Source organism: Salminus brasiliensis, chromosome 23, assembly GCF_030463535.1.
Source record: "Salminus brasiliensis chromosome 23, fSalBra1.hap2, whole genome shotgun sequence".
Taxonomy (NCBI): Eukaryota; Metazoa; Chordata; class Actinopteri; order Characiformes; family Bryconidae; genus Salminus; species Salminus brasiliensis.
Window position 1 is genome coordinate 31493101 of NC_132900.1, and position 26021 is coordinate 31519121.

Here is a 26021-nt window from a genome sequence, read left to right on the forward strand (position 1 = left end):
GTGTAGTTGTGAAGATCTGTGCTCAACCAACAGAAAATGAAGCAGAGGAGTACAACAGTGAGGGGTCTTCTGCGTGAGTACATCTAAAGGCAAAAGAGGAGGAAAGCGACGAGAACTCCTCAGGGCTTTGCTTCCGAACAGCCCCTACTGTCTATTTACACCTTGCTTCATAACTCACACACACACACACACACACACACACACACACACACACATTCGCGTAAACTGACTAAACTTCTTTTTTTCTTCCCTAATTAACAGCTATGTTCTGTATATTCCCAGCCAAAATGCCAAAGGTAAACCTCCCCACCACACACACCTCATTGATTTCACTTGTAGTGCGATCCCGCCAATCTGCAGAGTCTGAAGTTCCCTTTCAACACAGACACAGCCTAAAGATCTGCTTCAGGAATAACAGAACACACATACACACACACACTCCTTCCTTTCTGTGTAGGACCACTGATAATGAGCTGACAGAAGACTGCTTCAGGACCAATCCACCCCTGCTTAGAATGTATCCATGGAGCCTTCCTGCAGCACCAACCTTTCACCTTCACTCAAAACCGCTACCCACAATCCCTTGCCCAGCCCGCCGACGGTTGGTGGTATTTTGTCTGACAAATTTGCCCGAACCCTTCGGAAGAGAAGTGAAGCGCCTCGATGTGTTCTTCAGAAGCCAGCAAGAGCCCATTAAGGAGAAAAGAGGGGAGGTCACCACCATGTCATGAAGAGACTGAAAAGTCCTGGAGCAGAGCGCCAAAACGCTGTGGAGACGTAGCGGGAAGCAGAAGTAGTTTTAATCAGGCCCGGAATTTTGACCCAAACTCTAATACAGTCCACATGCTATCAGAACCTGACGGTAGACGGTAGCCCGGCACGATTCCGTCTGAAGCCGACCTACGCCAGATAAAATTGACCACTGACCGTACCCAAACATAATCCCGTCAACTGCTGCCCAAAGAAATTCTGTTTAAACCCGACTGAAGCCCAAAAAAAAATCCAATCCACTGTAGAACCGACCGAATTCTGTCCACTCCAGCCCGACCGAATTCCACTACCTGTAGTCAAATGTCTATCTAGCCACATTCTAGCAACCACCTGGACTACTACAGTAACCAACAAGCTACACCCTAGCATCCACCTGGGATATCATAGCAACCACCTAGCAACAGTCTAGCAACCACCTCGGACAACATAGCAATTCCATAAAAAAGCAACCACCAGGAGTACTAGCAAGCAACACTCTAGCAACACTCTAGCAACACTCTAGCAACCATGTGGAATACCGTAGCCAACATTTACCAACAACCTAGCAACAACCTGGGATATCACAGCCACCTCATAGCAACCCTTTAGCAAACATCTGAGACAGCATAGCAACAGTGGAGCAATAACTTGATGTACTCTAGCAACCACCTCTGCCAAAACAGCAATTCTATAAAAAGCACATGAAGAAAACCACAGCCCCACAGTAGCACTAGTAACCACCTGGGATAACATAGCAACACCCCAGCAACCACCTGGGACAACATGGCAACCATCTAGCAACCACCAGGAGTACTAGCAAGCAACCAGCAAGCAACACTCTAGCAACCATGTGGAAGGTCATAGCCAACATTTACCAACAACCTAGCAACCACCTGGGATATCACAGCCACCACATAGCAACCCTGGGACAACATAGCAACAGTGGAGCAACCACCTGCAATACCATAAGCACCATCTAGCAACATTCTAGCAACCATCGGGTGGTCGAGTCAGGGCGGAGAAAGAGTGCAGCCAATGAGGAAATCTCACGCTCACACACCCACACTCTCGCGCACCCACACACACCCACACACACACCCATTACAGACAAAGACTGACACTTAACCTGTTTAACTCCCAACATAACATACACATGCCTAGACACCCTCTCTTTTCATGTGCCCGCACACACACACACACACACTCTCACACACACACCCCACAATCACCCATTTACCCTTTGCCACTGGTGGAAAGCAACACGATCGCTTTACAGCGGCTCGTCTTTTCCCATAAATTTTGCATGAAAACACGTCGTGCGGCCCAGAGATGCCTGCTGTCATCCTAGAGGTGTGATAAATGTTTAATGAAAACAACACCACACGCGGCTGTGTCAGCCCCCCGCCAAGCCTGTCACCCCCTTTGATCTTCTCTCTCTCTCGCGCGCACACACACACACACACACACACACACACACACACAAATGCATGCACACACACACATACACAGAGTAGAGGAGTTACACTCAACTGCCACTGTGCAACCAGGATGCAAAAAAGGTAGATTGACGGTGCAAGTGTGTGTGTGTGTGTGTGTGTACAAGAGGTTAACAAAATGGCATCTTGCAAAAGACAAAAGGGCTTGAGGGAGCAGAAAAATATCTGATGGTTGTCAGAAAAAAGGCAAAACGCATTAAAGCAAAACTTTTAAAGTGTGTGTGTGTGTGTGTGTGTGTGTGTGTTCCTAGGCGTACCTGAGCAGTGCTTAAAGTGTCGTGTTGTAGCAGAGTGACAGCTGTGAAGGGACACCTGGAGCAGGTTAGAGGAGGCTTTGATCCTCTGCCACACACACACACCTGCTACTTATGCAGCCGTGCTCCACTCATCACTGCGCTAATTGCACTCCAGTCCGTATGATATCACTGCTATCATAATCATCATTAGCGCAGTGCCGTTGCTGCCGCTGCCTCCGCGCCTGCTAGACTGCTAGTGCCGTCACTGCGAGTGCTGCTCGCAATCAAAACTTAAAGCCAGCGACCGCACGCTGAGCCGACACCAACGTAATCTTGATGACTAATAGAATTACAAGGCGAAGCGAGGAGCAGGGACGGGCTGCAGCCGTGTCGGAACAGCTTGACTTCAATAAAAATTAAAATCAACTTCCTGCCCTGATGAAAAGTCACTGAGCGGGGAGAGGAGGTTCCTGCAGATAACAGAGAGCCACACAGTGTCAGAAACCACGTCAGCAAGGCCAGAGACTGTTCCCTCGCAGGCCGACGCTAAAGGAGGGAACTTCAGACGGGCTCTGATGCATCAGATGATTCACTGCTAACTGTTCTCGAGAGCTGAAGGAGTGCTGGGTGATACGACCCCACAGATCAATATCCTGATAAAATGAACATTTACCCTCGATTATGATTAATGAAACAATTGCATTCCCCTCATTTTCCATTAATCAATGGGGCAGCCATCTCTGTTTAAGATCTTCCGGTGCTGCACTGATAGAGTACAGCCACAGTGCTGATTATCAGACAGTGATCAGTGTGATCGATTTTTGACGTCATATTTACTTCAGAAATCTGAGGATGTCTGTATGTCCTAAAATGTACACTGTACCACACAGGCTGCTTTCTGCACAGGCCTCATTTCTGCCTCCGACACCCACAGTTCAACGCTCAGCTACAACAATCTCATCTACAGGGTAAAATAAATAAAAGTATATAAATATCTCATTTATATACTTTAGAATACAAATATATATATATAATATATATATATATATTTTTTTTTTTCTAAAGCATATAAATGTATATACATAATACATTTAAAAGTAAATAACATATATACATATATATATATATATATATAATTCTAAAGTATATAAATAGATTTCTTCTTCCTCAAGCCCTTTTGTATTTTGCATCTTTGGCATTTTGTTAACCTCTTACCTAACCTCTAAGTAGAATATCGACTGTAGATTGTAGATCTAGTGTCGACCAGAGCTGGACAATTAGACAATATTGACCATTATCGTGATAAATTGCATCACAGTATGTTACAATGTGCCTTACTACACTATTCAACACAGAGCATTAGAGAGCTTAATTCATCTCAATTACCTGGATTTAGTGAAATGCAGCAGGTAAAATGTTGAAGGACAGAATTTATCCCATCAAAATCTCTGGCTAAACTGGGTCTAGTTGAACGAGGGCACCATTTCAGGTACTGTTCTGCATTAGTGGGAATTAAACTACGCTTAAGGCCAAACTCTTATCTTAAAACTATTGTCCAACAACGTCTCAGGCACAGAGAAACAATATTAGCTATTTCATAATTCATTTTCTGAGATTTAGAGGCTTCTGGTCCAAACGTCTGGTTAACATCACCACCCCAATGAACAAGTCTGACCTCTTAGTCAGTTCATTAAGCGGATATCTTGGTGGAATCCCCCTTTAACAGACTGAGCCGAATGTCATGACTAAATGATAAATAATTATAAAATATATAAATACTCTACTAGCCCACACCTGGCATGAGGCAGCATGGAGCCGATAGGATCATGTTAATTTATCTGCTCCAGGGAGTCTTATTTTATTGGCAGTACTTCTCTACAAGAACTAAACATGCTGTATGTGTGCATTTGCACATCTGTATCAGCAACAAGGGAAACATAAAGCAGATGAATGAAGAGAATGGTGAGAAAGCACTCCTTAGTTTGAGAAGATGTTCAGGTAAGTAGAGATGGGTAGTGTAGTGTCCAAGCTGTGTGAAGGTCACTCAGTCCAGGCAGCTGGAGGGAGGTGAGGGTCCCTATTGAGTCCCTGTGGGGTCTCGCTGTATGTCATGCTCACGTCAGCCCAGCGGGACAGCGTCCTGGCCTACGCTGCTAATTACATTTCTGCAAGAATTATTTTTTATATGTTCCCCTGAGACACACACGGGTCAGAGAGACAAAATACAGCAAGCAGAAAGTAGCACGATTGCATCAGGCGCACTAATGCGGTCTCGGAAAGATGCAGAGTCATGTTCTAATGTGTGGCCATTAGGGGTGTACAAAAATATCCATATATGGAATATCGCAATACTAGGTTCTGCAGCACTGAGAGAAACGGAGCACTGAACGTTAATATATAGTGTAGATGTAAAGATTGGGGGCAGACAGAGGTTCATTTAGTGTTGTGACCACTACATACACAATATGTCCAAATGTTTGTGGACGCCACTTTTAATGAATGCATTCAGCACCAGGATAAACTCTTTTTAATACCCTCGATTTCAGGAAAAACAATCGATGAGCAGGTGTCCCAATATTTTTGTCCATATAGGGTACCTTGCAATGTTGTTCTCTGTCTTCTCTTTTGCTAAAAAGTGAATTTTTGCTCTTTTTTATGCAAATGAAAGTATTTCCTAAAATTTGATTGAAAAATATGCACACACACACACACACACACACACACACAAAATATACCAACACACACACACACACTCACTGCAATTAGGACATGAAGCAGGAACACCCGAGGCTTCCTCCGTCCAGCCTGCCTCCAGTAAAGAATAGCAAAACTACAGCACTGGAACTAATTATCTTCTATAGACACAAAAGGCTTTGTGAGAGATGTGTGTGTGTGTGTGTGTAAGAGATGTGTGTGTGTGCACATCTCTGCTGATTTCTGTGGCTGCTTCCTCCTCTTGGGCTCTCCATCAGTCCATCACTCCTCTGGGACACCACTGAGGGCAGCAGTCTCCACACACACACACAGCTTCGGGATACTGAAAACAGGGGTCTGTGGTTTTTCTGAGGTTTTCTTCTAACTTGTCCCAGAAGATTACAGCAATACGGCCCAAAAAAGCAAAATATTAACACAAACCCTCATAGCTGTAAGCTACAACACACACACACACACACACACACACACACCCGGGTCAGGGAAAAACAGATTCCTATCAGCGTTTAAGGATATTAAAGACTTAATATAAAAATGCTGAGAGAGAGATAAGTCTGGCCTCTGTATGTGAGAGACTGCACTTTATTTGGTCCAGTGATACAAATCTAAAAAAGTAATAGTTCTAAATATGTCGAAATAAATATTTATTTATAGATATTGTATAAACAGTGTAAGCTAGGAGCTGCACAGTGACCACGTTTTGGCGCTGGCATACTGGACACAAAATAAAGCAACAACTATGAGCTGAAGTGGTCAAATATATATAGAAATACATACACACACACACACACACACATACACATACCTGTGTGTGTCTGTGTGTGTGTGTGTATATGTATATATATATATGTCGTTTTTCTTTGGTAGATGCTGTGGCTAGCGCTCCCATGATGACATTTTAGGATAGCTGGAGCCTTCCTCTTTACTTTGCTCTTGGGCTGAACTTCACAGTGAAGTAAAAAACCTTCTTAACTTTCAGTGGAAGTCTTTTTGGAGCATTTCTATTGGTCCATTCATCAATAAATTCTGACACAACAAAAAACAACTGCTAGACTCACATTGTGTTTTTGTGGGACAGTGAAGAGATATACTGTATATTATTTTTGTATTTTATAAAAATTAAAAAATCAGCACTGGTACTGGTATCACTATCGGTGCACCAACCGTATTAAGAAAAGCTACAGTTCCTCAAACCTTCTACCCTCACCCCCAGCCTCACCCTCCCTCAGCAGTTAAAAATAGATTAAGATGTTTCTTGTTCCTCTCATCGTTTCTTTTACCTCCCTCTCCCAGCTAACTTCTTCCCAAAGCACGTGTGATTCTGTCAGCGCGACAAGCCACTCGAAATGACTGACAGCCACGGCCCCCCATCATCGCATCACACCGCCCCCCAATCGCATTAGGCCATGCTGCTTTGGGGCGGTAGCGAAGGAGAAGTGCTAAAATGAGAAAGCTGGTTGAAACCAGTTTAGCCAGTGCTCACACATATTACACCAGGGACCCGGGAGATCATGCCTGAGCTAGAACAGGTAGTTTAACATGGGACGGCTGAGGGAGGGGAAATGCAATAGCTGGCCGCTGGGACCGCGAAGACACCGGGCTTGGAGAGCACAACTGGAGCTAGATGGATGAGGACGACTATACAGTCTCTGTCCCGAATCCCTGCTGGATTTCAACAGCATGGAGGATAGAGTTGCTGCGAGTGGGGTAATGAGAAAGTGAGCCGGATGAGGTAGCAAGCTGCTGGGTGTGCGAGTGTGTGTGTGGGAGTGTGTTTGATATGGGTGTAAAAACGTGGTGTGTTCATATTTGGGCTAAAATTAAACTCACAGGCTATTTTTAATATAACACCCCCCCCCCCCAAAAAAAAAAAAAGATCCTTACCCTTGTTTTTGCTTCTCCTTGGTTCTGGAGTCGCCCTCTTTCTCGCGCTCTCGGCCCCGTCCTCTCTCTCTGTCCCGGTCGCGCTCCCTCTCTTTCTCCCGGACCTTGCGCTGGCCACGATCTCGGCCTTTGCTTCGGCTGCGACTACGCCTCCTGCTGGACCGGCCACTGCTGCGACTGCGGGACTTGCGGTGACGGGAACGAGACCTGTGAGCACACACAGACAAAACACACAGTTTATACTGTAGCAGCTCCAGATGTCATCAGAACAGATAAAGCAGGTAAACATAAATCCAGGAGCTTCTCATTCTGAAGAAAGTGGTGAGATCTTGTCAGTGAACTAGTCTGAAGAACAGAGCTCGGTATCTCCAGGTTTCTCCTGGACGCCCCCCAGTCCAGTCAGCAAAGCGTGGAGGATGTGTTCAACTCTAAATAATACTAGACTCCATAAGGAGAACGTTGGAGATGTTCTAATGATGAACACAGTGATGAAGAACCACCTCCACTTCCTGTAGGAGTGTTATTATTAGTGTTTATTCTAATATCAGTGATTTACTGAGCAGATAAATAATTCTAATTTCCACAGGGGACTAAAAACTGTTGAGAGAGGAGCAGGACAGAAAGACAGGAACGGCTGTAGATAGTGGCCATTAGGGAGGGACTGGGATGACTGTACACACACTGTATTGATCCTAACAGACAGGGCAGAGAATGCTGGGAGATTTATTGAGCCACTTATCAGATCCTCTGACCTCCCGAGCATTCCTTCTCTCTCCAGCTCACACACACACACGTATGTATACACACTAGTACAACTGCAGTGTATCAAAAGTGTACTGTTGATTGAACACTTCTAACACACACCTGCACACATGAGACAGCTCAGAAAACTGATCGGCAGATCAACATCAGGCATACACCAATCAGCCAAAACATAAACACCACCGGCCTAATATTGAGTAGGTCTCCTTGGGCCCCCAAAACTGATCTGACCATTTGAAGCTTCACAAGAGGCATAAAGGTGGAAAAAATCCCTAGACCCTCTAAGGTGGGACCCCCATCAATGAGTGCCTTAGGTGCCCATTACCCAGTCTGGGCACTTTTGGTAGGCACTGACCAACCACTTCATGCTGGGAACACCCAACAAGGCCTGCCTGGACTTAAAAAGTACATTTTTATTGTTTTGGCCTTCTGATAAACTCCAGTGTGAACGCCCCAGTTAAAAAAAATCCTAGAAATTCCAACTATGAATAATAATAATAATAATAATAATAATAATAATAGGGATGAGGCAGTATGAGCTGAGCACCAGCGTCACGGCAAACGTCTGACCAACACCCTGAGCTACCTCAGCTACAGCATTCACTCCTTGATGCATCAGTCATATGCTCATTACCTCTGCTTTAAGTGCTCATTTGCATATTAGATATTGATGCCTCTTTTTGTCATATGAATATTCCTAGTGCCTTTTTTAATCACTCTGCAGAAAGCACTGATCATAGAGGGGACATATGGTCGTGCAGTACCGTCCTCGCTGGTATTGCATCTGAAGAGAACTCCTGAATCAGTCGTAATTGACGTGCATTGAAGGCGCCTCAGCGTTACATTGGTCTGTACTGGAATCGTTCCAATCACGTTCCCATTAGATTCTCCAGAAGTGGAAAACCACAGAGGGTTGAGGAAAAATAAAAGATTTAGTTATCGCACAGAAAATTCAGACCTATAAATGCAGGAGCTAAACTGTGTGCATGTGCATATGTTACACTGTATGGACAAAAGTATTGGGACACTTGTTTTTTCACGGTTTCTTCCGGAATCAAGTCCATTAAAAAGAGTTGATCTTGCTTCTGTTGGAGTAACTGTCTTTACTGTCTAGAGAAGAAGACTTTCTACTAGATTTTGGAGGAGCACTGCTGTGAGAATTTGACTGCATTCAGCAACAAGAGCTATTAGAGTTACAAGAGTTAGTGAGTCCAGTAAGTTTCATGAATGATCACCACCCAACCTTCACAACTCCACAACTCATCCCAAAAGTACTGGATGGAGCTTCACCAACATCATCATTCCAAAGAACACAGCTCCAGTGTTCCACAGCTCAATGATGGGGGCTTTAGTCCACGTCTAGCATTAGACAGTATGGTGCCAATAGGCTCATGCTTATTCATCTTCTCCAGGGAGTCCTATTCTATTGGCAGTACTTCTTCTCTACAGGAACTAGACAAGCTGTGAGCATGCATGTATTTGCGCATCTGTATCAGCAATAGGTGCAGCTTAAAGTAGCTGAATGCGCCCATTAGATTAGAAGGGATGTCCACAAACATTTGGACATATAGTGGATGTTAACCGCATCCAACATCTTCCCTCCTTCCCCCTCTTTTAGTGAGCGCAGAGAAAGTTGCAGTTATTGTTAAGCATGTGGGAACAAGAGAGCAGCCTTATTTTAGCAACTGTACTTGTGGCCAGCAGATGTAATAAACACCAAATCTGTTGGGGCGTCCAATGCCCCCACCCCACCCACCCTCTCCTTTCTACAGCCCCCGTACACTTCTGGGCCTGTTGCAAATTAAATTTATTGTAGTTAATAGACTGTGGCGAAGCTGCTAAATGTCAATTTCATTACCAAGGCCTTCCCCTTGGAGAATTATTAGCTAATTTAAGGCTAGGGGTAAATGTGTTAATGCAGGAGTTATAGATAAACACCCACTAACACACATACACACCGACATATCCCAATCCCATGCCAAGTGTGGGCTATTTTACATTTACTTTTAGTGATTATCTCTGGAGGAAAAGGCCTTCCCCTATGGCCTAAACATATTTTCATTTCTGTTTGAAAAGGGGACCTCACTGTTCTCCCCCCGCCAACTTCCCGTCTACCCCCCTCCCCAACCAATCCATTAAATCTAGCAGCAGCGATTGGCTGAGGCAATTTTCCCCGTGAATTATCAATAAAGTAATTACCAGTGTGTGGGAGTGCGGTGGGCGCTTATCGCGGGAGCCCCCCGCCTAGACGCGGATCCGATCCCTCCCCGCAACCTATTTGGGTAATTATGCGGGCCTGGGTGAGACTGGATGGTGTAGCGCTGTTATCTGCCCATATTATTTTCCTGCTAAACAAGCTTTTTTCACTTGATGGGAAATTGGACATTAATGGCAGGCCAATGATAGCACATAGCAAGCTGCGAGCATCCCAGGCCAGCCGCAATCATGACACACTCCCCCTCCTTTGCCTCTGCTGTTGCCTCTGCTGCTGCCGCCGCTACTACTGCCATCGCCATCCATTCCACCCTGTATATCCGCAGAACTGGAGGGCTGCAGGTCCGACCCCCACTGAGCAACGCACCTGCGTGAGGCGGGAAGGCGTACAACATTAGTCTCGGAGTAAAATCCGATTATGTAACACCACGGAACTGATCACCACCTGCCTCCAAAACACAGATGGCAGACCAGTATTAATAGGAATTGATATTAGGCTGAAAATTTAAATGCAGAAAGAGCTTTAACTCTGTTAATCAGATCTGATAACAAATCTAGCTTAAACTATACATGATATAATCTTCCTGTATGATGTCATGTTATCTGTATTAGTGACTGAGACGAATGAACATAATACTTCTAGATGATCTATAAATGAAAGGCTTCAGTTAAACAAAAACAACTTGGTTTTAAAGAAAAAGTCATTAGTATCAGTTGATACTCAAAGTTTTAATACTGGTCTCGGAAAAGGAAATCTAGCAAAACCTTCACCTTCAATATATCAATGTATCCAGAGTCTAATCAATTTTAGAAAACTTCAGAAACTAGAGAGTGAACAAAACTCCAGCAACGGTCAGCATACCTTCTTTACTCAGAGCTTCAGTTTGCTGATCTCCCTGCTAATCAGTGCTTTATTAAATCAGCTGTTTGAAAACAATAAATTATTAATTAATTATTCCCAGTTCACATTTGGTTTAATGACTGAGGCCCCCTGCCTGCTAAAACCCAACCTGCTACCCAGCCTTCACAACTGTTGATGAGCACACTCACGGCCCTCACACTGAACTTGGTTAAATCGGTACACAGTTCGTTTCTATTCAGTCAATTTTTTCACCATTATAGCTTCCATAGTCAGCTTTGTGCAAGCATCATAAAGTGCTTGATGTGTTTAAAAATATGCCACGGCTCTACCATTCCTCTCTAAACAGTTAGAAATCCAGCTCTACAAACACTTTCACACAGTGCGACTTCATAAAACCGCTGACAGTGAATGCATCAGGAGTATTTATAGCTCGGTGGCAGTTCTGCCATTGCGGTCACACTGTGTACTTCAATCAACACAGTAATAAAGCTCAATTAAAAACCTCGCTCAAAAATAAAGAAAAATGTGACACATAAAAGCAACATGCTATAAATCTACCTGGAGAAATTCTCAAAAACAAACATGAAGACCCCTCCCCTATTCCACAGTAATAAGGGATTCATGTGGAGAGGATGATTCATGGTGGTTCAGCTTGAGCTAGGTTAAACAGGGCTGACATTACAAACAACATAAAGGAGTATGTGAGGAAAAGCTAATGACGTGATTAATAGAAACGCTGCGGAGTAAAAAGACGCTCGCCTTGTAATTCCACTGCAGTAGAAACACACACACACACACACACACACACACACACACACACACACACACACACACACACACACACAGGTACTGAAGTAAAGATTCTCCAAATTGATAAATCTATACATATACATATAGACAGTCTAGTCTAGACCTTTTACTAATTACTGTTACTGGTGAACTAATCTGAACTAATGTTCATGTTCAGGGTATACTATGTGCAATATCCCACCCCCATGTGCAATTAAGAGTCTTTTACTGTAAATAATATTGTTTATTGCTTTTTTAATTCTTATCTATATTGTGTGTATATAGTGTTAATTATTTATTTTATTTTTTTTGTAACTGAGTGTCCTGCTATCCCTTTCTGCTGTTACACTGTGAATTTCCCCACTGCGGGACTAATAAAGGACTATCTTATTTATTCCACAAAAGTTTACAGAGCTTCTAACTTTAGCCGGCTATGATGTTACATCTCTTTCTATATATTGTATGTATAATATAATATATAATATAGTCTATATATTTGTATCTATATGTTATAATTGTTATTTGTAGGCAATTTTATTATTTTATTAATTTTATTAATGAATTTCTAGGTCAATATTAGTTCATTTGAAGTAGTCATTAAGATTTTCTGTGCAATAATTTAACTGTAGCTTATCAACATTAGCCTACCAGCTGAGTCATCAGTTACTAGCCAATTAAATACTATGGTCAGACTGGCTAGCAAGTTTTTTTTCTGAAATATTTCGTATGTAATTTTTGGATAAGTGTATTTCTGTTAGACTAATAAGTACGTCTTTTATAATTTGGAAAGAAAACATAATACACAGAGTTAAAACTAATATAAGACAATAAAAGGAGTTAAAAACAATACAGTGCTGGGTCAAAGTAAGCATACAAACTTTTATGACCCATAATTGTAGAATAAGGAGTTGAGGAACTGACTCAGAACTGGGTTGTTTTTAGCGTAGTTATGCTTTCTTTTTATTATTTATAATAAATCTACAGAGTCTCCCAACTGAAGACAGGAACCGTCAACTTAAATAACAGCAATTAACCCAGATAACAATAACTGTGAAGGTAAAACTGTGACAGATCTATGATACACACAGATCAGCCATAACATTAGCACCACTGATTATTTTAATCTACAGCGGCTCCTGTCCAGCAGTGGATCTATATATTAGACAGCAGGAAGTTAACCGGTCAGTTCTTGAGGGAGATGTGTTGGAAGCCGAGACGTAAGAATCTTAGACACTTCGACAAGAACCAAACTGTGATGTTCTAGACAATAACTGGGTCAGAACATCTCCCGCCCCCACCCCCCACCCCCCAAAAAAACACCAGGCAGGTCTTGTGGGTGTTCCCGGTATGCAGTGGGCAGCAGAAAAGGACAACCGGTGAAGCGGTCATGGGCATCTAAGGCTCACGGCCCACCTTACAACTTACAGGACTGCGGCAAATGTTAGTCTTTGTCAGATACCACAGCAGGACACCGTCACCGAGGTCTTGTGGAGTCCATGGCTCGCATGGTCTTACAGATCTGTTGTGGCAACACAAGGGGGATCTACGACAGGTTCTAATGTTATGGCTGATCAGTGTACACTGTTAAGACCATTAAGGACCCTTTTGGAGGAAACTCTTACGGTGCTTTACTAAAAAATAAATAAATAAATAAATACATAAATTCTTGAAGGTACCTCCAAAAGTTCCTCAAGGATCTTATACTTTTAACAGTGTAGACTCCAGTTAGCACTAAGTGGACAATGATATTATACAGGCAATCTAATAACGTAGCAACAGGCACCAGTATAGACACACAAAATATGTATATATAACTTTTTTTTATGTTTATGTTTTATGTTAATGTAAAGAATTGTATTTAATGTAATTCTTAACTTAACTATCGGTCATTACACATCAGGCAGTGTGCACACCATATAAGGGCCAGCTGCTCTGATCTGAAAATCATGCAGTTTTTCAACTAAACATAACTCCTCTTTTTCTCCTCAATCTGCGGCGTCTTTTCCCTTTTCAATACAGTTAAAGCCTCGGCTGCCGGAGTCAGACTGGTACTGTATATGCCTTAATTCTACATAATGACATGCTGCGAACACACAGACAGAGCCGAGATGAAAGCGGGAGGAAGCAAAGAAAAGCTGCGGCCGTACACAAACCGGCTCATCGTCATTCCGCCTGGAAATCATTTGGAAATGAGAAATAAAAAGCTTTAAAAAAGCCGACGGTAAAAAAATCAATACCGTTAACTTCATTAAAGACTGCTCTCCTGCTGAGCACCTCTTAAAACACAACACACACACACACACACATTTACACAGAATAGCAGCTTCACAATCAAGTTAAAAGCAGTGCTATCTATTTTTACTGCACTGTTTGAGAGCACCTTGAATGAGCTGGGTGGATTTCCTGCTGCCAAAAAAGCTCACGCGTCGCTGTGCTAAACAGCTGTTCCCCCCAGCCACCGTCCGCTCCGTTCCATGCAATGCAAATACGCTCGCCATCCAGCGCGTCTTACTTTTGAGTGCTCTTCAAACGCCGCGCCGCGCACAAGTTTAATTTATGAGATTCCTCTAATTACGATAGCTGTTGAAAACATTTCCCAAGCTGTTTCCTCCTGCGACGTTAGCCACTGTTAGCAGGGAGGAAGGGGTGGGGTGGTGGGGGGGAAGAAAAATAAATAAAATAAATAAATAAGTACATTAAAAAAAAGCAAAATCTGCAACAAATTGCTGAAAAGTAAAAAGTAAATGAGAGCTATTATAATGATCATCACTGCAAGCATGGCAATTTCTGCATTTTCCCCACATCCCTCCACACCCCCACCCAAACACACGATGCCATACTGGAGTGAAAATCCTACTATGATTAAAATGTAAAAGGTAAAAAGTAAGATTTCTCTGGATTTCCGTTAATTAGTGTTGTCAAGCGGTCAGCGCTTCAGCGATCGGGGCAAGAAAAAAAGAGGGGGGGGGGCTGGCAGTGTTTTGTTGGGGGGGGCGTAGGGATCGGCTCACACTCGGCCCACACACACACACACACACACACACGTTTGCAAAGGTCGTGTCGTTTGTCGGAGTTCAAAGGCCTTCAAAGCCATCTCAGATCTAAAAGAACCCATATGTTACAAAAATAAATAAATAATAAATAAATAAAAAAAATAGTGCGGGAGAAGAGCTTAGCGTTTAGCTCTTCATTACTCTTCGTTAGGCCCGGTTCCGAGCCACGCCGGCACATGTGACCACCATCACTCGACAGGGACACCGCAATCCTAAACGCCGCAGTCTGGAGTGCACAGCAGTTGGGGCCATATTACACCCCCTATTAGTGCCACAGAGGGCACCAGCGAACCCAAACATGGGGTCAACAAGAGGTGAGGGGTCAGAGTAGCAATAAGGTGCTAACTCACCGCTGTCGACGCGGGCCATCATTCCACCGACGGCCTCGACTCACCCAGAGAAGCCGCGGCTTTGCATGCCGGCGTTACACAAACCATGTGGCTGCTGGATGTGCTTTTACTGAGCTAGCGTAACGCACAGCCGTGCTGTTGAAACGGCCACGGTATGGACAAAAGTATTGGGACACCTGCTCATATTTGTTATTCCTGTGAAATCAAGGGTATTAAAAAAGAGCTAACCGTCTCTACTGTCCAGGGAAGAAGGCGGTTTTCCATTTGATTTTTGGAGAAGTGTTGCTGTGAGCAATGTAATTTGATTGCATCCAGCAACAAGGGAATAAAAAAGGTCAGGATGTTGGATGAGCACCACCCCAACTCATCCCAACAATCCAATCATTCCAGAGAACACAGTTCTTCCACTGCTCCACAGCTCAATGCTGGGGGGGCTTTATACCCCTCTACTAGCCCCCGCCTGGCATTAGACAGCACGGTATATAGAATAGGGGTTCTATCCTATTGGAAGTACTTCAGTACTACAGGGACGAGACAAGCTGTGAGTGTGCAATTGCACATCTGTGTCAGCAATGGGTGCAGTTGAATGCATCCATTAGATTCGGCCGTATAGTGTACAAGCTAACGAGGATGCTCCGGGGTTCTTTGGTTCTGAGCCGGGGTGATGTTTTCTTTTCCGCCCCACCAGCCGTCTTTTTCCAGAAGAAAGGAGGTGGCGCGCTTACGGAATAACGTAGCAGAAAATGTGCTTCTAATTAGCAGGTGTGCTCTCAGGGCAAGATGATGTTTTTTTTGGGGTCTTTTTATATACGAGTATTTATGAAGTGACAGTAGATCTGAAGGTCTGTTCCTAACAGCGTTTTATTGTTTAAATGTGGACACTTATGCCGTGTGTGTCCGAGTGATTTAGGTACCTCACAACTCTGCTATAAGAAAAATCATAAATGTTGAGGCGAAACATGTGGGCCAACTGTAAAAAGGGGGGAAAAAACGGCCGGCAGAGAACCTAAGACACAAAGCAGACGTGCATTCCACCGTCAAAGGGAAAACTACACTTAATTAAACATGCGAGTGCATCTGAAATATCGCCCTTGTAAAAACGCTAACTATTCGCCACCGCAGATGAACGGAAATGAAGTCAGTTGCTGCAGCTTTTTTTTTTTTAACCTACTGGCTTGGAAAAACATGATTGCTGTGAATCAGTGTTCAGTGTTCACATGTTGAGACACCATCCAAGAACTCAACTTAGAAGACTCTACAGTTCAGGACCTCCAAACATCTGCCGTATCCCATCAGCAGAGCGTCCCGTCTTGAGGGATGACCTGGGACAGATATGCAGATATCAAATTTTAGCCCACGGAGGATCAATCAGAGCTGTAAGGCTGATAGCTTTTAATGGTGGAATGCCATGAGGCCTTCTTCAGGCCCCTCTTGAGTAGTGCTGACAGCCAAATAAGCAAGCAGCAGCTCAGCCTCGTACCGACGCCCATTCTTCCTCATCCATTTCACATACATGCTGCATATCTGCATGGAGAATTTACTGCCTGCAAATTACAAGAACTACGATCACAGCTGCGTTAGGCACTAATGCGGTCTATCCTTCGGGCTTAACCTTCTAAACAACCTGATTTCCAAGATCAAAACTGTCCGCGGCGGTGCTTTCTTTGGGGGTTGGGGGAGAGGCAGGGAGCTGGCAATAAATGGCATGGACCACACAGGAACTGTAACTGGTACAAGGCTCCTTTATGTGGACGGTCTATTCTTTACTACAGGCTGCTTACAATGAAGTGCTTTTCAAGTACAAGACTTTTCAAGCACTCCAAGTCTTTAAATAAAATAATAATAATAATAATAATAATAATAATCTGTAGCCAAATAAATTCAGTCTTGTACTTAAAAATGAACTCTGACCTGGCGTACTGTACTGTAAGCATTTTATCATTAAGATATGAAACTCCCATCACCTTTTTAATGGCTGATATGGTGCGATATAGGCTGTGACTGTTAAACTTATATTACACTTATCAACAAAAAAGCTAATAAAATGATAATATTTATAAGTGTCCTGTTTTATGAGCACACTGGTTTCAGATTTATACGGCATTTGTTAAAACAAGACTGCTAAGCTGTATAGGACCACTTGCTCACTTTCGTGAAACCACAAAGCCATCAGACAAACATCATGTCAGAGTAAATGAACAAATAAACAAACAACTAAACAAAACCAGACAAATGCAAATTAGCATTGATACTTTTAATAATTAATATTTTTTACTGAAATATAATAAAATTCCTATGTATCAATTCATGCATATGCAAAATGTGTTTATACTGCTATGTCAAGCATTGTATTCTGTACTTAAATTAATGCATCGCAATCAAACAAATTATGAGCAACAGTTCCAACTGTCCAAGCGGCCAATTACTGGTCATTTGACAATAGCCACTAAATCAAAGATCTTTTGACATAGTCAACTCATAATAATTCAACTTCCTTATAAACTCTGTATAAATATCAACATCATGTATCTTAGTTATTCCACAAAAAAAAAATATGGTGACTTTGCCATACGGGCATAAAACTCACATTAACCGGCCTAGATGTGCAGGATTCCTGGTACTGTTTGAATTACTCCAATTATTTTAATAGTTTCACTAGTTAATAAAAGTGGGTTTATATGGTATATGAGTTTCCCTATATATTATTCCTGTGATTCAAGATATTTTACAGTCATTCTGACAATTATGTAGGTCAATAAAACACTGTTTAAGTGAAGCTAAACAGGCCACTTTTCAGCCTAAAAAAAATTACCAATTGGGATTTACTATTGGCACTCAATCTAGCCCAAGTCTTGGCCTAATACATGTCTGGAAAGCACACAGAGTTTAATATTTGACCATATAAAACTTTATCAGGCCTTTTTTAAATCAGGAATTCTTAGCTCCATTAAAAAGTGGTTACACAAATTTGAATAAAACACTAAAAGAGGCCAGTTTTCAGCCTAAAAAGAACGACCATTGGTCATTCACCATGGTCACACTACTAAATCAAGGACTGGGCTTAATTCACATTGGATTGGCATAATGTTGACCATATAAAACTTTGTCAGGTTTTCAATTATTTGAATTTTAGCTCCAAAAAGCTGTTTTTTTCAGTTTAAGATTTTCCAGTTATATTGACAATCATGTAGGTCAATAAAATACTGTTTCAGTGAAGCTAAACGGGCCATTTTACAGCCTAAAAAAATGGTGATTCTCTATTGGCACTCAGTCTAGTTCAGTCACGCCAGAGTCCAAGACTTGGCTTAATACATGTCTGGAAAGTGCACAGAGTTTTAATGTTGGACCATACAAAGACCATCAGACCTTCAGTAATTGGGAATTAAAAAAAAAAAAAAAAAAAAAAAAAAAAACAGGTCACATTTCATATCAAACTGGTCTTAAATTGGATTTTTATTTTTATTATTACTTTGTCAAGCCCAACTACAACCATTACACTCTCTAGCTAACTTTGAGATTCCATTCAATCAACTCTAAAACAAAAGATAAGGCTGATGGGGACCTCAGGGACAACAGAATCGTTCAAAATGATGTTCTCAGCTGAAGGAATAAAACAGCAAAAGCGTTCATCACATGGTCAGAAGAGTGATGCTTGCAGGAATCTGCTGATTCGGCACTTCTCTTGCTCCACTAATCACACACCCAGGGTGTGAGTGTGTGGGTATATATATATATATATATATATATATAAATATATATATATGTTTGTGTGTGTGTGTGTGTGTGTGTGTTTGGCAGCTCATACATTTTCCAACTTTCCTCCAAATCAGTCAGAAGCTCCTCCACAAGCTCGACAGCACGGAGGAAATAAATAAAAACTCCAAGACTCCAATATCAAGAGAGGGGAAAGTGTTTCATTATTTTCGGGGGGTGTCATGATTTCAGTCAAGAAGCACATAATCCAGATTTCACTTTTATTAGTGTTCCCTCTCCTCCGCTCTCACTTTCTTTTCTTTTTTCTAAACTTAAATATTACACTGGTAACTGGAACCATATTTGCGCTGTCAGAAGAGCAGAGGGAGAGACAAGTGCAGCCTTGGATTCGATTAGGCTACAATTTGCTCCAGTGGTGTTTGGGGAGACGATGGTGTCTCTCGTACGCGGTTAGACACATGGTTCTGCTTAGAGGCAGCCATCAGCACTTCTACAGGGAAACGGCTCTAGGGACGCTCGCCGCGCACTGCTCCACCTGAAACACTTCACACAGACACACACGGATTGGAAAAACAGTCCAACGAAAAGTCTCCCTCTGGAGACGTCAGGGATCCATTCGAAGGAGCCAGAGGAACGCCTTCGAACACGCACAGAATGACGCAAGACTTTTTGCATGGGTGACCAAACACTTGGTGAACCCGTCCAGCGGCTAGTGAACGCTCATGGCGGCTTAATACAGTAACACCACTGAATCCAGGCTAATATTTGTTGACCCGGCGGGGGGGGGGGGGGTGTCATCATACTGTGAGAATTACAAGCCGTAACCCCCCAACTGTAAGTGAATACAGTACAGTTACACTCCCCTAGTTATGGTACTGAAAACAGGGCTTTGAAGGTACCACACCTGGGACAGTTTGCTAGCTGATAATGTAGGTGATCATACTGACCCCTTAGACCCTGCATTCCACACATCTCACGGTCATCATAACTACAATACTGATACTGTAATTAGCATCAGATTCATAGGCCCTATGATCGAAGATGCAAGATATGTTAAATCAGACTGTTTAAAATAAATAAATAAATAAATAAATAAATATCACAATAGTTTGTGCATTAGGATTAACTGCTGAACAATAAGCCTAAGGTTAAGGGTTAATATTAATATGTACCCAAGTTTTCGTTTGCCCACCCCTGCAGTTCACCAACACTCGCTTTATCAAAATGTATTAAAATTAGAGATCTCCAGTTTAACTGCAGCCACAATCCAAACCACACATGGATGTCAGTGTCAGTGAGACACTGTGTTCTGTCTGTCTGATTGCTCGGTTTTGGGCAAAGGATGACTCAGACTCTCACACCAAATCACACTGATCTGGAGCGATTAGCTCCTCACTGTGAGGCAATCGCTGTTAATTAAAGCAGTAAAAAAAAAACAACCTCAAGCTTTAAATAAATAAATAAATGTAAAAAAAAAACTCAAGGCCGCCGTAACTACTTCAGGCGAACGACCTTTCTGAGGGTCAGCGGGGCGCGTTTCTAAGCAACAGATTCACAGGTAGGGAGGCTCGATGGAGCCGGACCCCGGGTCTCCTTCCTCTGTGAGCGGCTGGGCCCCCGCAGTCCTGCCGAACGCCGCCTCGCTCGGGCCTGCCAATTAGAAATAATTAGGCAGTCATTGCAGTGGCGAGTCTTTTTAAGTGCATATATAACGACGCAATGATGCTGATTAGCCGGCGCCGAAGCGAGCGGGGGCTCAAACGGCCAGCGAATAATTATGCCAGTGATCACAAAGCCGCCGCGCGCCTCTGTACTTCACCTTAATGCGTTTCAAAACTCCACTTCATTACCGCCCGTAATTAATCCGCCATTAATTGCAGGAAGGGCCCAGTTTACCTCGCTTCGTTTCTAATTATCATCTTATAAATAGTTATGGTTCTAATTAATGTGTTCATTAGGCAGGATATTTTCTCTCAAAGCGGCGCTCGGAGCCAAAGGTTCAGCGCGCTCTCTCAGAAGCCCGGGCAGCCAGAAGGTGAGGCCATTCTGGTAGCGCTGGCTTTCATTTTACTACATTCAACCTCCTAATTGGCATTTAAAACCCAATTTGGAAGAACTTCAAGAAGGCCTTAAATAGGGAGGGGGGGGTAAGAAGGAAAGAATTTCATTTTGTATTCGTATTCCAAATGCAGAAGCTTGAAAAAGAGGCAAACGCAACTTTGAATGGGATGAAATAAACAGAGCTCATTGTGAATTAGTGGCCAGCCACGTCTTTCTACTCGCAGATTTCCACGGCCTCAATGGGCGCTCACGTGACTAGGCTGTGTTAGGTCCCAGATGAGGCCGAATTATTCTTTCAAAAGCTTTCGAATGACATCTGAAATCATTCTAGCTGCTCAGAAATTTGACGAAATTAAGACATACAGGGAAGAGTCGCAGCCGTGGGGGAAAACCGGGTATTAATGAGGAATCTCGACACATTCCTCCACAGCATGAAAGGTCAAGGCTTAAATAAATAAATAAATAAAAATAAAATAAAATAAAAAATCACCACCCTTAATATTTACTGCGAATCACCGGCCGGCGGATAATGAGCTCTGACGGGGCAGCAGCCGTGCCTCCAGAATAAAGATCACCGGGCTAGCCTTTGACCAATCAGCCACCGCTTGCGATGTTCTTTGTGGTCTCCTTTCAAGTCTGCCAAGCTCAAACAGGAAAGAGGCAGAGTGCTAGATGCAGAGTTCTCCTGGCCTCGGGGCATCCGTGTTCCCAAATTACAATATTTATTCATTCCATATTTATGTATTTGGTGGACAAAAGATCCCTCATCCCTGCGTGACCGACACGGGGTCTGGCGATACGAGGGGAGGGTAACCGGAGCGCCAGAGTATCTTTCGACCTGGCACTGAGAACAATACAGGAATCAAATTACTGAATTAATCTCTGCTCGGCTCACACAGAGGCGAGGCGATTCGGGGTGTGCACATGTTTCTGGGAAAAGTGTATGGATGCTTGTATGCGTGCATTAACCCTCACGGACTCTTCAAATGGTGCTTTGAGTGTTGCCATAGAAGAACCACATTAGAACCACATTTGGTTCCACAAGGAAGCATGTTTGTTAAAGAGAGTTGGTAAGAGCTTCAAAAGAACTGGCATTTCATGTAAAGGTTGTTTACCAACTAAAGTAAGCTCTCGAGAACCAAACATGGTTCTTCTATAAGTCCAGTTAGAGAAAACTTCCTCAAGCCAAGATCTAGAACATTGTAATAGCAACTGAATGTCAAATAAAATGACAAGTAATTACAATTCACTATATTTCAACAATATTTATAGTCAGTTTTCACAGATATTATTATTTATATAAATAAATACTTAAAATAATAAATGTTAATAAATGTTAATTCCTCATTTGAAGTAAAATTTAACAATAAAGCAGATTGCTTTTGACAAATCTACGCATCTTTAAATAAGATGCTTATTAATTAATTAATATTTTCTCATAGTCCCGCTTGACATAGTACTGCTTTTAATAACCGGCACAGTCTGGGAACATATGAGCCATACTGGTGTAGAACTGCTGGTGGGAAGAGTAAACCTGTACGAGTCCAGTCCTGATTCAAAGCTCGGATTTCACTCGTTTCCTCTTCTTTTTTTATTTATATATATATATTTTTTTTTTATTTTTTTTTTTGGCTGCCTTGTGAATTAACTTCTGTCTGACTGGCTTTCTTCTCTGATCGCTGTTTCTGGACTCTTCCCTGTGTGTGTGTATCACATGCTCGAGTCGCAGCGCTCATCGTAAAGCACAAATCTCATTGGCCGAGTAGAGTCACGTGTGATATAACACATATCATTAGTTTCGGAGTTTCCTGGGCTGCTATAACTGGTACCGTAAAGCTCGGAAAAGTTACGCTGGTCAAAACAACCACTCAGTCAACATGAAGTGGTTTAGTGTCCAGTGTCTGGGTCTGGGTCTGGACTGTGGGCCATCTATTAGTGACCTCTGTTCTATCGCATCGCTCAAAAAACCTTTCGAGGCAGCTTGATTTATAAGAGTAAATCCCCCGCTGGCGAGTACACCTACTTCCATTTGGTCTGATGAATGATCCCAAGCTGAACGGTAAACCTAAAGTGCAGATTTTGGATTCCCACCGGTCAATCTGTGCTAATAATGACTGGAGATTACCTTCATTACGTCACACCCGAAAATAAAAAAAATAGTAAATACAGACAGCGATTAAAACGTAAATGTAATGAATTATGTAACAACAGTATAAAAACATACAGAACGCTTAATAATTCAATCATTTATCAGAGCAGCAAAGATGAGCAATAACTCCAGATCTGTTAGACTGGATTCATAATGTAGACGATGTGTGTTATTGTTCTCGATGTCTGTAAAGATGGGTGTAGAAAGGGGAGAGTGTGACAGCTCGGGTCTGTGTTTGAGTGTATTTAATGGGCAGCTCTTTGGCGGTGCTGCAGAAAAGCTAACCCCCTCCACCCACCCAGGGGACAGGCCTTGTTGCTGGATGTGCCTGGAGGAGAGGGAGGGTGGAGGAGGGCCGGGGGGCTTCTTTTGGCAGGCAGAGGGAGCTGCGCTCGCGGCTAGCCGGGGATAAAAGGCCTCTGCCGTGTCACTCACTTACTCTCCTCTTTGGTAAATAAAGGTTTCTGACAACAAAGGCCAGCAGCGTTTGACTAGCCTTTAGTGGGGGGGGATAAATAAAAAAAGACACCACTGTGCACTCTGGATGTAAGGAGGGAGCAAAAGAAAGACTGAAAGAAAGAGAGGGAAGAACAAAAAAAAAAATAGAAAAAAAAGGAAAGAAAGAGTGGCCTCTCAGATCGAGGCTAGTGGAAGCATGTTGATTTTGATAAAATAAAGAACACACTCCGCCGAAAGCAGACCGGGCTTCAGCTTGAATCAACGATTTACAAGTCAGCCCGCGTGTGCGAGGATACTGCTTAGGGTCCTTTCCAGACATTAGCAAAGCAGGTTAGGGATCAGAGGGTGGTCCTGACCCTGCAAAGCTACAATTTATGTCCAAATGTTTGTGGACAACCCTCCCATCTATTGAAAGCATTCAGCTACTTTAAGTTGCACCATTGCGGAGACAGATGTGCAAATGCACACATACAGCTTGTCCAGTTCCTGTAGAGAATAAGCCTTGCCAATAGAATAGGACTATCTGGAGCAGATAAATAAACATGAACCTGTTGGCACCATGCTGCTGCCTAATAATGCCAGACATGGGCTAGTAGAGGGGAGTGATAAAGCTCACAGCATTGAGCGGTGGAGCAGTGGAAGAACTGTGTTCTCTGGAATGATGTTGGTGGAGCTTCATCCCGTACTTTTGGATGGGATGAGTTGGGTTTGGAGTTGGGGATGATGAGGTGGGGTGGTGGTGGTGATCATTATCCAACATCCTGACCAGTAACGCTCTTGTTGCTGAATGCAACCAAATCCTCACAGCAATGCTCCTCCAAAATCTAGTAGAAAGTTTACCCCAAGTTGACTTTGTAACAAACAATCAAGCGCTGCGATTCCGTTGAGTTGGTTATGCAACTCCTCCAGGCCTCTGAGAAATTATGCCTCAGGAGAAAAGTATGGTTACGGTGTGGTTATGACCCACGAAAATCCCATTAGCTCTCCTATAAACCCTATCCCAGTGTTCGACCCTCACAGATGCCATCTGCATTATCCGATTCGCCTCGCTCCTTCCCTTCCTCTCCTCCTTCTCTTCCTGTTCGTGATCTCGGCAGCCGCTCGGCCACGCCGAGGCTACGGTGAGGAAGCAGCAGGGAAAGTCATCAGGCAGATGTGCTGCTCCAACACCTCATTTCAGGAGAGAGGCCTATCACTCACACCCTCTGAGATCTTAAACATTCCACACACCTCTCTTCCTGTCTTTAGAAGGAAGAAGAAGAAGAAAAAAAAGAAGAAAACTCTCGCTAGTAGGACGCACCTGTGCTCTGGACCTCACAGAGAGGGAATTGGGGGGCGGGTGTTGCAAGTTCGCGTGGTGCCACCTCCTGTCGTTTTAATTCAAAAGGAGAAACCCAAGGCACAGAGCGTAATGAAATATTGATCACGGAGACGTGTGCCTGTGTGCCTGTGTGCTGTGGTTTAGGCAGGCGGTTGTCTGGTCTTTGGGGTCAAGTGGTGGATTAGAAACAGTGTGACAGGCGACAACTAACCTCTTAAACTCATTGAGCTTAATTGTGAAAGAGTGACAGCTGAAACAGCCAATCACTGACATTGCTTCACACAGCAATATATAATAAATACATACAGTATTAATGAATCAACACATGTGACATGCTTAGAAACTGTGCACCGATTTATTTTACCTCTGTTAAAAGTCTTGTTTTGGGGTCAAAAATTAGCTGCCAGAGAAAACCCCTAAACCCCTAAACCCCTAAACTTGAACTTTTAAAGCTTTTCCTAGAGTGACCCCAACATTGGCGACACCACCAGGGTACAGATATTATCTTCAGGTCATTTTGTAAAGGGAAAACCCAGATATTCAAGTTTGTAAAGTTATTTCTTCGTACAAAACAAAAGCATTGCTTTATTTTAGGGATTTATTACAGGCTGGTCATTTCTGACCCTTACAGCGAGGGGGATGTACAGAATGTTAAAACTACACAAGAGTTAAAGTGGAATTGTGACCCAAAACTAACATGTCATATGTTATTGGTCATATTATGCAATATTCCTGCCCTTACCCCATTAGCCTCATTAGGGAAATTAATATTATTATATCCCTTATGCATCAGTATTGTCTCACTACAATACCCAGCATGCATTTCACAAATCTGGTCCACAATCATTGGGAACGTTTTCCCTGATGTAGGAGGTAATGCATACAGGTGTGATATTCTGCATCATACCAGGAATGGTCGCTGGCTTCCTTCTGCATTAGACAGCAAGCTAACTAAATAAATAAATTATTATTATTATATAATATATATATATATATATATATATATCTATCTCCGATACACATAATCTGGGTGTATCCAGAGTTTTTATTTTAAAACTAAAAATTTAGCTTGAGAGCCTACTGTGGAACTACTGTAAGACGCAAATACACACAATGTTTTTACGTGACTTTTGGCAGCAAAACCTTCAGCTTACGTATCTTAAGGCAGTTCACGGTGGATACTGAGGTCAAATGGTTTACAAACGTTAG

At 42.8% G+C, this 26021-nt stretch overlaps 1 protein-coding gene across 3 annotated transcripts in view; it reads right to left on the reverse strand.

Moving 5' to 3' along the window:
- rsrc1 (arginine/serine-rich coiled-coil 1) overlaps positions 1–26021 on the reverse strand; it is a 164167-nt gene that overhangs the window by 126897 nt on the left and 11249 nt on the right. For all 3 annotated transcript variants that reach the window (XM_072668505.1, XM_072668504.1, XM_072668502.1), the window contains one exon: positions 7079–7285. In XM_072668505.1, the coding sequence (XP_072524606.1) occupies positions 7079–7285 (207 nt within the window). The remainder of the gene's footprint in view (positions 1–7078; positions 7286–26021) is intronic.